This window comes from Strongylocentrotus purpuratus, unplaced genomic scaffold, assembly GCF_000002235.5.
Source record: "Strongylocentrotus purpuratus isolate Spur 01 unplaced genomic scaffold, Spur_5.0 spur5_scaffold_19, whole genome shotgun sequence".
In the NCBI taxonomy this organism is placed as follows: Eukaryota; Metazoa; Echinodermata; class Echinoidea; order Camarodonta; family Strongylocentrotidae; genus Strongylocentrotus; species Strongylocentrotus purpuratus.
This window is the reverse complement of record NW_022145604.1, coordinates 19,255,225-19,268,240: the sequence shown is the minus strand read 5'-3', so window position 1 is coordinate 19,268,240 and position 13,016 is coordinate 19,255,225. Positions and strand designations below refer to the sequence as shown.

The 13,016-nt window shown below is 38.5% G+C and overlaps 1 protein-coding gene across 1 annotated transcript in view; it reads left to right on the top strand.

The window, feature by feature from the left end:
• Positions 1-359: 359 nt before the first annotated feature.
• LOC592483 (PMS1 protein homolog 1) overlaps positions 360-13,016 on the top strand; it is a 30,704-nt gene continuing 18,047 nt past the window's right edge. Inside the window, exons 1-8 of the mRNA XM_030990519.1 lie at positions 360-489; positions 3,356-3,511; positions 6,531-6,816; positions 7,378-7,658; positions 8,725-8,847; positions 9,443-9,586; positions 10,330-11,449; positions 12,301-12,424. Of these exons, the coding sequence (XP_030846379.1) occupies positions 3,380-3,511; positions 6,531-6,816; positions 7,378-7,658; positions 8,725-8,847; positions 9,443-9,586; positions 10,330-11,449; positions 12,301-12,424 (2,210 nt within the window). The 5' untranslated portion in view covers positions 360-489; positions 3,356-3,379. The remainder of the gene's footprint in view (positions 490-3,355; positions 3,512-6,530; positions 6,817-7,377; positions 7,659-8,724; positions 8,848-9,442; positions 9,587-10,329; positions 11,450-12,300; positions 12,425-13,016) is intronic.

Here is a 13,016-nt window from a genome sequence, read left to right as displayed (position 1 = left end):
CCCGGCCTACCACCCCACGTTCTGCGTATGTTTGTTTGATGACATTAGGCCCTGTAACATTAATAGCCCAGATTATCTCTCGAGAATTAGCCTTTCAACCTTTACGCCAATTAAAATTGCCCCATAAAGAATAGCCTACTTTTTACGCTAAAAAAAGCCCCCTCCCCTGTACTATACAAAATGATATCTAAGAAAACGCTCTTTCATAAACATAGGGGGAAAAGGGGAACAAAAAGTTGTCGTTATTAAAAGTAAAAATCTGATTATTTGGTTTATTGGATTTAAATTTGCAGTCGTGGACAAATAATCCCCTCATCCACCACGGCCACTTATATGCCGGTAACTTCAAATGCCCACCATTATTGTGAATCTTTTATCGCCAAACAATTCAAGGAGCGACAGCGCCTGGAGCAAAGACTAACACTAGCGCAAAATTTAATTTTCTAAGGGAATCGACTCCTAGCTCGATCCTCCTCGTTTATAACTCACGTAAGTGGTGAATTTTTGCGGCTTTGTTCTGACTTTTGTTGTCTTTGTAACGTGTTTTTATTCTTATCTTGTGCCCTTGTTTTCACCAAATGATAAGTTTTAATTGTTATGAAAACCAGCTAATAATATACCTCATAACAAGTAGTCTACTGGTCATTGTCGGTTTGCAGGCCAAGCATCGCGAGCTGCTCACCCGGCCAACTCCCAGGCCTAGGCCGTCCGATTCCGCTAGCTCCGAGCGCGGGCCCCGGCCTCCTGATCCTTGTTGGGCTCGTTCCTAGAAAGCAACGACAAGACAGTCATAACTTATCCGCCAACTACGGAGATGTCTCTGATCTTCGTAAACCGTTTCACGAAGAGCTTACTAGATAGATATCTCGTGAGATCAATACTGTCGGCGAGAAGAAGAGCCACGACTTACTTAGCCAGGCTTAGTTGCAATAGAGTCTACTACCGGATTATTACAAAAGTATAATATTACTTTTTTATTAGGGAAATTGCAATTATTTAAATGAATTAGTAATGAAAATGATTGAAAATGATACCAAGAAATAAGAGATGCAATGTACTTCCAAATTTGTGTAGATTATACAACAGAAGTAGACTCTACCTGTAAAATATAATTGTGAGTAGTCTAGATCTATTTCATTACATGGTGAATCAGTTTTGTTCATAAGATGGGTACCCCCCGGATATTTTCATTTGAATTTTGATAGTTTATAAAAATAAACCAATATATTATTCTTAGAAAATATGATGTAAATAAATTTGTGTCCAATGTTTTAGGTGTCAGTTGAATAATCAAATGACAAAACTTTGACGTTAAAAGTAATAAAACACACGTTTTAAACTATTAATTTTACACATTTGAAGATATAATTTATCTCGAAGGCAATATGGGTCTGAAAAGTAAAGAATACACTATGGCTTGCCTGCCGTGGCAGATTACCCATCCCATTCAAGGATTTACAATATGTAAAGCAACGCGTATAATCAGTTTATAAAAGTGGGAAATGCCTAAAAAGTAAAATATAAACGTGGCATATTTTCTAAAGATTTTCTAATGTAAAGAAATGATAACTTCCTGTTTAAATGAATGTGTAGAAAGATCATAGCTGGAGGATTTATTGTCTTTTCTTGCTAGCCATAGTCTACCCAATAAATGACATGTGATGGCGCTGCCCATCGACTAAATAGTTATGACAGAGATATGACGGTGTTGGAAGGCGTCATAACTCCTTAGTCAGGAAGTTGTCCTTGATGTTAGCACAGAGGGCTTCGTGAAACACGTATCGGACAAGTAGCTCACTAACGCTGATTTAGTCAAGAAGTTAGACTTATGACGGTTTCTAGGAACGGGCCCCCAAACCTTGCATCTTCCCGTTCAGTTGTAAATTACTTCAACTTGTATTACCTGTAGTTGTATTAGTAGTATACTAGACTATTAGTCACTAGATAATATAGAATAGACAGCTACCAGGGGCCCGTTTCAAGAAACTGTCATATTTAGTCTAACTTCTTGACTAGATGATAGATCTAGGGTCTAGATCTACTACTACTACTACTAGTCTAGTCTACGTCTAAAGTACTCTAGTCAGACTCAGAGTCCAGTTAGAACTTAGATGACCCTTCCAACCCCATCATAATATCTAGCTGATTATCTCTGTCATAACTTTTTTTTTTAGACGATGGACAGCGCCATCACCATGATCACATGTCATTTATTGGGTAGACTATGGCTGGCAAAAAGGGACAAGAAATCCTCCAACTTTGATCCTTTTACACATTCACTTAAACAGGGAATTATCATTTTTAATATTTGAAAATCTTATGAAAATAAACCGTTTTAATATAGATCTAGAGGGTCTATCTAAGGATTTTCCCACTTAACTAAACTGATTATAGGTCTACACGTTTAATTCCACATTGTAAAATCCTCGAAGGGATGGGTTAACTGCCACGGCAGGCAATATAGTTGGAATTGTATTTGCTAGTTTTCAGACCCATATTAATTTCGAGATGAATTCTATCTTCAAATGTGTAAACTGAATAGTTTAGAACATGTGTTTTAACATTCAGAATGTTGAAGTTTTGTCATTTTAATATTGTGCTGACACCTAACATTGGACAAAACTTTCATAACATCATATTTTTACTAAGAATAATATAGATCTAAGGGTGTATTTTTATAAACTATCGAATGAAAATTTCCAGGAGGGGGGGGGGGGGTACCCATCTCAGAAACAAAAACTGATTCACTGGTTATGAAATGAAATACTCACAATTGTACAAACTGTACAAGTAATTCTATGGTATAATCTACACAAATTTTAAGTATATTGCATGTCTTATTCCCTGGTACCATTTTCAAACTTTTTTTTATTCCTAATTAATTGAAATAATTGCAGTTTTCGTTTTCATTTTTAGTTTTTATTGTAATTCAATGGTTTTGCGACTATTAGGCTATGTCTTGGCTATTCTTCTCGCCGATAGTATTGATTTCACGAGATATCTAGCTAGTAAGCTCTTCGTGAAATGGTTTAAGAAGATCAGACTCAGAGACATCTCTATAGTTGGTGGATAAAGTACCGGTAATGACTGTCTTGTCATTGGTTTCGAGAAACAGGCCCCAGTTTCTCAACTTCTTAAGTCAGACTGAGGCAGTGTGCTCCCTGTCCGAACTCAAGGCTAACCATGTCCTTTAGTTTAATCTATTTGGGGTGTGAAGCAACGTATGCAAAGAAGCATGTAAAGTAAATGCCTCTGAACATGCTAAAATCTGAATATGGCTGCTTCCAAATGTTAGTTTTAAGCTGAATTTTACTAGATTTTATGGAAATGGTTTTGTTTATTTTTATGTATGTAGACCAGCTTGAGAGAGGTGCCAAACATGCACAAACTATCTGGAGAGACTGTGCGACTTATATCCAGTGCTCAAGTCATTACATCTGTCGCCAGTGTTGTGAAAGAGCTCCTTGAAAACTCCCTGGATGCCCATGCTGATAACGTCGAAATCAAATTGGTGAGGAAACTTTTCATTTTTTAAAAATATTTTTATTTATTTATTTATTGGGTTTTTACAAACATGTATAATAATAATAATAACTTCTACTTATATCAAAGCGCTTTACAATATTGATGCTAGTAAAAATAAACAGAGAAATGACAAGAGAACAAAAGTGAAATTATCAAACATATGATAACAAAGTAAGGTTATAATTCAAGAACTAGGTTGAATATGCCTTTTCCATTAGATTGGTTTTTAATTTTGATCTAAACAAAGTAATATCAGAGATATAACAAATGGAGGCCTTCTCAGGGTTCTTGTTAATTTTTCTGATAGCAGGCTATTTATGATTTACAGGAGGCTACTAAAATTGCAAAAGAAAAATCTCTGTGCGCGTAGCGCACATCACCATGTGCGCGAAGCGCACATCACGAGCGCGAAGCGCGAAGTCCCTTGCGGCCGGGGTCCAGGGCCCGCCCAAGGGCCCTGGAAGCTTTAGGGTTTTAGATGCTCTCTGGTGCTATCTTAGCCTTATTTTTGAAGATATGACCACACTGTATGAGCCATAGTTTAATGATAAAGATCATGAATATTTTGGCTGAATAACTTACTTTTCATATGATATACAATATGAAATGAAAATGCTCCATTATTGTTTCTGATAAATCAATCATATTTGTGATGAATCTACAATTTTGAATTACATGATAATGATACAAGGTAGTCCTGGGCAAAAACGGTTAACTGACGTTTACAGGACCTTGTCAGTGAAGAAAATCGTTTGCGATAAAAAATTTAAAAAAATAATAATTAATAATTATTTCTATAGACTCTAGGCCTACGAAAAAAAAATAGTTTTCGGTACTTTTCTTCCAATCGCCATTATATGCAATATGCCACCTCTGTTTTTCGAATCGGTAAAATAGATCGCTAAAAGTAAAAGTAAAAATGTTACAACACGAAAAGAAAAGATCCAGAAAAAAACCTTTTTGTTGTTGTATTGAAACAATTATCAAATAGATATAAGGATTATATCGGTGTTGGACAAAGTTCTGAGTACATATGAGTACAAATTTTCATTTTTTATTCACAATACGGTAGATCTAACTTAGGATTACGAAGTATAAATAGCAATGCCAATGCGGGTGATCATTTGGACGCAGAGCGAGCTCTGGAGCTGGCCTCTTTAAATTATTGCGAGCGGAGTTCGCTGGCTTGAGCTTGTTTACGAACGTACGTCTACGGTCTAGTCTCTGTGACAGTGTATGTGTATAGCGTGCCGCACCGGTTGTGCAGCGCTCGTATTCTGAATCGAATCGTGCATCGCCAAATCAATCACAGTTTCACACTAGGCCTGAGTCAAACCGTTTAACCGACGGTTATCCGACCGCATTCATCAAAACCGTTTAGCATTTCTCGCTCCGGTTAACCGTTATTTGCATACATTTTGGAATGTGCTAATAGCCGATGATAAAGATAATCAAAGAAACCGCAGTGTAATGTTACACCCTGGCCGCTGCGCGCCAGCTTTCTGGCAGCAGTAATTCCCATGAATGAATTTGTAAACAATAAAACAACCAGCCCCCTTCTCTCTTTTCTCACCCTCTTTATTCCCTTCTCTCTGCAATGTGTTCATCGCTCATGTACCTTTTCTTATTACTGCACTCTCAGCTCACAACTTTCTACATGTTTACACATTCGATGGTCAGTTCCTCTCACATCCCTTCTCCCCCGAGTCTCTCTCTCTCTCTCAATATTAATATCCATCCCTTGCCGACTCGCCCCCTAAAATAATGTTCATATATAAATAAAATACAAAAATATTGATAACAATAATAATTGAATTTTTAGAAATATCAATCAACAAAGTCTTGGATATTGTGAGTAATTTAAGTTTTTGATCATTCTTCAATTCAGCTGATTAACACAGCCATCCTTTCTATCGAGTCTCACTTGTCTTACTTGTCTTACTCATGTCCCTGCCTCGTCCATGCAGGGACATGCAGGGACATGCTAGCCCATGCGTGCTCACACAGTCACACACACATGTACACACAAACCTCCCACTGAACTGGGTACGGTGAAAGCACGCGCGGTCACCAACCTGTAATTTATGCTGGTATCAAACTCCACCCACATAGCTAGATAACCTTCCTCATTGGTCACTAACTTGGATCAGCTCATTGCAGGGTGTGTCTTGGGTGTGTGTGATACACACTTCCACATAATTTCATATGGCAATGATACATGCAGGGAGCTCTCTCCCTGACCATGTGCAAACATTGCATTGCAAAGGCATATATAAACACGTCACAGATCAGCTATCTTCACAGAGTAACTTTGCAAGGTTAATCATGATATCAAGTTCAGATGAGGAATAATAAGACATGTTTTATGTTGTTTATTAGTGGTCTCTGTTTATCAGGATGACCCAATTTGTGCCATAGTCCGGGGCTGGGAATGCTCAGCCCGACAGTCTGAAGACCAGCAGGGTTTGAGATAGCGACTTGACCGAATATGATGTGATTTTTGTATTATTATTTTTTTTTTTTGGAGAGGCTTACAGCCGGCTACGATTGCCGTTACAGCCGGAAAAAATAGCCGGTTGCCGGCTATTAACAAGAACCCTGTGGAAGAGAATTCCACGCGTTAAATGATCATGCCATGTCTTTTTTCTTTGCTGAGCTTACATGATACAATTTTTAATTAAATTGACCCTCATTCAAGAGGTTTATGGTTCAAATCAAATCCAAGCTTGTTCTATAATTATGTTCATAGAAAAGGCATTTTATCTGCATGCATTTATCTCTCTCCGCCCAGGTGTTACCGGTAATTGGCTACCTGACAGGAATGGCAGGATTTATTCCTTGAAATGAATTCTGCACTGGTAATGGAGATGGGATAAATTAAGGGCCATAATGTCAATACTTTTTGGGAGGCAATACTAATAGGGGCACTGTATGCTAATGTGATGTGATGATTGTTAATATTTTACTGAAGAGAAAAGACTGTACTGTACTCATTCTCTGTGCAGGAGAACTGTGGCATAGACAAGGTTGAAGTACGTGACAACGGCGATGGGATACAGGCCGACGACGCAGACTTCATGGGTCGCAGACACTACACTTCCAAACTATCTAACCACGATGACCTCGAGGATCTTATAACCTATGGTTTCAGGGGAGAGGCCCTGGGTTCTCTTTGTGCAGTATCCAATGTTACCATAGCAACAAAGACCAAGGATGAGGAGGTTGGAAGGTGCTATACTCTAGACCATGAGGGGATTGCTTCGTCACCGAAGCCATCGCAATGCTGTACAGGTGATTCATTTCTTTGGTGATCCAACATTACTATTTGAAGCCACAGGGCATTAACTCTGCTAATTAAACGTCCTTATAGCTCCATAAAGAAAATATCCTTTGGCAGCACTTCCTCCAGGCTTCATGTTATCAAAGATTAGATTAGAGTAAGGCACTACTGTGACAGCCTCACTTCGCTTCCACAATGTAAATGTTGTACAAACTTACATATGTTGTGTACATGTAGATGTAGTCAAAGAGAGGTCAAATATTAAAATGCCTGTACCGGTACATCAGCTGGGATTATATGTGTCACCTTCCTAGCTAGCTCTATACAACAAGTTACTTGTCCTCATTTGCCATAATACCACAGTCACACCAACAACACCAAGGCAAAATAAGCCCAACAATAGATTCACACATGCAACAAAATTAATTTTTGTTGAATGGCTAAGAATCATTGGCTTGGAACTGGTATGTAGTTTATTTGGCAATGTGTTCCAACTGAGGTATGATCATCCCCTATTTTTTCATCAATAATGCTGTTATAATATATTAGACTGTGACTTTCAAAAACTTCAGGCACTACCGTGACAGCCTCGCGTCTCTTTCACAACATCCCAGTCCGAAAACAGTACTACAGCAATGCCAAGCGACGGAGAGACGAACTCAAGAAAGTGGAAGACCTCCTCCTCAGCTTTGGAGTGGTTTGTCCCGAGGTGCGCTTCTCTCTCAGCCACAACAAGGCATCTATCTGGCAGAAGAATAAAGTCCCTAACATCAGGGCCGCCCTCTTGAACATGCTGGGGTCAAATGTCATGAGTCAGCTGATAAGGGTTGAGAGAAACGATGAAGAAACACAGGTGATCATACTTTTGTAGCCTAGCTACATGCTGGGGTAGATCCAGGGTTTGGTCAAACAAAAAATGTGGGAGCAATATTCCAAAATTATTGTTGAAATTTGAAAGGGTGGTTACATTGTACAAGAAGTCACTGGGTGGGTGGGGGGGGGGGGTGTACTTATACGGTATTCCACATATCACAAATGCCAAATGTTTGTTTATATGTTTGTCATTCCATTACAAAATTAATAGCTTTCTTATCTATTTTCATACTCTACCTTTTGATTAGTAATTCTACAAATTTCACAAAGTGTATCAACATTTACTTTAATAATTGGGAATTGGGGGGGGGGGGGGTTGAAGTAGCTGCGTTCAACAAAGGCCTGTTAGCATAATTAAAGGAGAAGTCCACCCTGATATTATGTCCTTGAATATTATATTGGTTTGAATAGAAGCAGAAAAAATGAGAAGATAAGGTCAGTGAAAGTTTGAGCAATAATATCCAATTAAAATCGGAAAGTTATGCATTTTTGAAGTTATCGTTATTACATTGAAACACGATTGGCAACACTGTGACGTATCATACGCGCTCTTCTACAATTAGCTCTGTACTGATAATTTCGTAAACTTTCATTTTCTCAGTTATTGATGATGGAGTAGATTTGTGTCATACAGGGGTTGTGTAAAATCATATTTGCAATGATTTTATTTAGGGTGCATGTAATGTCTTTAGTTAAAATTAAAAGTTCTTGTTTTTTTTAGTACAAAGCAAATGAGTAAGATACGTCAAGGATGTCGCCAATTTGTGTTTGACTATTATTACCCTCGCTTTTAAAGCCAAGCAGCCCTGAAGTTTTAAGGTTCTAACCGGGTGTTACACCCGGATGGAGATTTCTATCTTACCAAAGGATCTTAGTGCAACATGGCAAACCATGTGTTCCGCCCTCTGTTGACTTATCCACCGGATCATGACACTTATAAGACATAAAAAAAGAGAAAGCCCTCTTCACTTAGGTCATTACAAAAAATAAGGTTTGACACAACAGGTGTAATGAGAGTGGATATTTTTATTTTTTGCTACTTTCAGGTGAAAATTGAAGGATTTTTACCCAAGCCTGGTTCAGATGACCAGTTAACTACCAGATCTACCGATGATCATACATGGATTGCAGTGAATGGACGTCCAGTAATCATGAAAGATATCTCAAAGGTGACTAGCTATCACTGGCTGTGCTGACCATTGCACCTATTTAGATGTTGTCCAAGATTAAGGGTTATGGTTGCAATTGGGATTTAGGTCAGGGTTGGGTACAATGTTGAAGTTATGAATTCGTGAGGGATATGAATTCAACCACTGAGGAATTGTAACAGGAACGTGTGTCAATAATCATCTACCAGTACATCCACATTAAAACATAAATCTGAACAGATACCCAAGTTTGACAAAACTGTAGAAATTATCATTAGTATATATACCTGTGTCCTAATAGTACTGGAAGTATAATTTGCTTGATTAGTTATTGTCATCACAAAACATTCATTCATTCAAAATATGCACCATTATCACTCCCTAGGGTCAATTCCTGATAAAGGCTTACTGTGATGTTATATACAATCAAGATAGCTGTCGTCAAAATGATTTGACTGAAGATGGAACATTTTTCTTTTTAAATTAATTTTTTTTGGTTTAATTCTCAACTACCGAAATTTTCTTTTTATTCTCCATTTCATCTGAGGTTTATGATCAAGAAATACAGAAATATTGCAGAGATACTTAAACGATATTGGATTGTTGTTTGATGTAGGTTGTAAAGCAGTACTATAGCCAGGCTCACCCTAAAGCAGGGAATGTCCGCCATGTCATCATGTGTCTTGCCGTTTCCATGCCAACCCATCTTGTTGATGTCAACCTGGAGCCAAACAAAACCAAAGTGCTCCTTCAAAATAATGTAAGTTCTGGCAACCTTTGTCTCACTCCATACTCAGGAGTCTGTGACATCACTGCCTCACTATCCACTACCTTTAATTGTTTTCTTTATATTGATAATATAAATTTCCCATTTTCCCCCATAAAATCTTATTTCCTCACACCAGCATCCAAGTTATATTGAAAGTAATATGTATTTGTGTGGATGCACTAATATAGAATAACTTTGTTCAGTTAAATCATGAAAAATGTGAATTTTGATAAACTATTTCTATAAAATCAGTGATTGTGAATATTAAAACAATATTCATCAAATATTGTCAATTCTTCAAAGTTGATTTTGTTAAATGTCATGCACTCAATATGATAAAAACCATATAACATGGGCAAAGGCTTGGGGAAATCAAGTTTTTGGGATAAAAAGGGAAATTAGGGAATTTACTCAAAATTATTTTGCTCTGTTTCTTTTGTTTTTCTGCATCTATTGAAAGCAAATTATTTTAGCCTTTAGGATCTTGTCTATAATTGTCTCTCTCCACCCAGGTGTTCGATGTGTACCTGGCAGAACTTATTTCTTGAAGTCCTCTGTACAACAGCTGCCGCTGCTCAAACTAGGACAAAAACACATCTAAACCCACTTAGAAACCCATATGGACATTATCCTACAATGCATAATGTGCTCTACAAGTACTGTTGTTTATTAATGTTGTCAATGTTTTTGTTATTATTATTATTGTGTTTTTTTTGGGTCCTGGTATGTTTCAGGATGCTGTAATTTGTCTGATCATTCAGATGCTAGAGGAACTGTACAAAGCAACTCCACCAGTAGAACCAACCCTCCCAGGTCAGTCTCAAAACCAGCCACTCTCAGGAGCATCAGCTCAGACTGCTACTGGTGCAACATGTGATGTAGACCTTAAACAGGCTGGTCAAGAGTCTACACTTGCATCTCGTGATATCTCTGAAGGCATGGACCGTGCAGCACCCACTGCGTTCAATGATAGTGAAGGTATATCAATGATCTGTGACATCTTAGAAAATTCAGATGCATCCATGATCGATGGACCTTCTCAGAACCTCATGCATAGTAAGGGAATAGACGATAGCCACATGAAACCTCAACTTAACAATATCTCGATCTTTGAAGAAGAAGGAGAAAAGATGTTTGTAAATTGCTTGCAGAGCACACAATCCATACCACCAGAGAGTTCTAGAGCGCAGATCAGCTTTGTAGATGTTCCTGATAGGTCTGAAACAAATGTGAATTGTGGCAGAAGCCAGGGAGATGATACTGGTGGTGAGATTCTGAAGGAAGACCATGTTGCTATTAGCAACCAGGAATCACTTGATGTTGGTGCTGGGAATGGTGATGATGCTCTGTGGAGTAAGGGACAAAGTCTTACTGAGCCAAGTGGGAAGATTGTCCAACCGTCTGTCCTGCTCATCCCCGGCAGGCAAGAGCCTGCTGTAAGCGAGTCAAGGAAAGCAACTACCTCTACCGAGTCTTCATTCCAAGCACCCCTACCCTGCTTGATCCGACTGCTGCAGGAGCCTATCAACAGCAGTATTACAAACACCAGGGTTCCTCAAGCCTCTGGAACATCACGCCTCTTTACAACAAGTGTAACAAGTGCTGAAAATCAAAATACCTCGGCTCTATATTCTAGAGGACAGACCTCACCTAGTCGTAGCCCAGGGAAGGTGATAGATAAGACTGGTACCAGTTCTTCTGTAGAAGCATCATCCTGCGATAGTCCGGGAAGGATGAAAAGACCAATAGAAGAAAGGAGTAGTCCGGGAACTCAGTATGACTTGGTAGGGAAGGCCCCAGTAATGAGGCCTCAAGATGCTTTTGCCTTCTTCTTCAAGGAGAAGAAACCTGAAAGTAAGTAAAAAGAGCAACAAAGGGCTGACATTTAGTTATAGCTTTCATAAACCCTTAAATGTAGGTCTAAACTCAGAGAAATCAGAGAGGCTACTTTTAGTGATAAATGTGTGCTTTATCACTGGACTTTTTAAAACACTTTAGTTGCTTTCTTCACCTCTTTCCTTAGTCGCTCGTTTAATTTGCCACACATGTAATTGTGCACAAAGCAATAGACACCAATTGAGGGAGAAATCCACGAAAATTAATGTACTGCGAATATTTCTACAGTTCCCATTTCCAATCTTGTGAAGCCTATTAACACTGGTATAGATTAACCTTGCAATGGAAGCAGTTGAATTATCTTGAAGCTTTTGGTATATATCTATCCAATGATAAATACAATTTGGCACAGGGAGATTACGTATGTAGCATATAAAGAAAAAAACGAAGAACACTTGTCCAACCTGTGAATCGGAAAAGTCCATGTGGGAATTCTAACTTTGATTCGTATTTAGTTTTGAGACAGCATCCTACTTTGAATGTCATGCCCATCAATACGATTCTAAAGAGATGATGGGAAGAGCTGAATGAGAAGGAGATGATTAGATATGAAGAACCAGAGGCTAGAGATCTCTCTCTTTTGCTTGGAAATAGTGAATTCCTCTGGGTGGTTTCCTTCCCAATTGTGATTGTAAATTTGAAATTGCTATTAGGAGCTTGACTACCGGTACACATGATTAAGGAGAAAACACCTGGAAAGATTCACTATTAACTGAAACAAAAACAGACTTTTTTCAAACCAGGAATTTAACAACAGATTATCTTGTTATGAACGAAGACATATCTTTTCTCTGTTTATTTCTCTGTAGTATTGAGACAGCATCCTACCTTGGATTTCATGTCTATCAATAAGATTCTACAGAGACAATGGGCTGAGCTCAATGAGGAGGAGATGATCACGTATGAAGAACAAGAAGCTAGAGATCTCCAAAGGTTAGTTTTCTTTTAAAATATTGTCTGTTGAGAGTCAGAAGGGCATTTACTTGTATGGTTTAAAGCCCCACTGCACTAGTTTGGCCAGGAGGGATTAGACCTCCCTGTGTGGTCACTGACAGGTGGTTATCTCATCAAATCAGCTCTCAATTAACATTTTATAAAAGAGGAACATAGGGAACCAAAGGTCACCGATTATGCATTGTTTGCTATATAGAGGGCGCAAGTAGCTATAAGTAGCAGGGGGGTTCAACTCCGCTTCTGCATCCGTCTAGCCATGGGGAAATTTTGGAGGGTCAAAAGTGTACACTGCTTCCACTTATCGTGTATTAGCCTATGAAGACGACAAATTTTTAGTGCACCAGCGAAACGGGGATTTTGGACTGCGCGCAGCGCGCAAAATATTTAAATTAAAATTTGGAATATTCATGAGCTCTTTTCCACTTATTAGCATATTATCGCAATAAAAAAAGACAATGCGCATGCGTTACTATATCGACAGAATCCTTAATTGGGCCGATAAATGTAGTACAAAGGTCAGAGTCGAAGAGGTGGGGGGGGGGGGTAATAACTTTCAAATGGTTGTGACTTA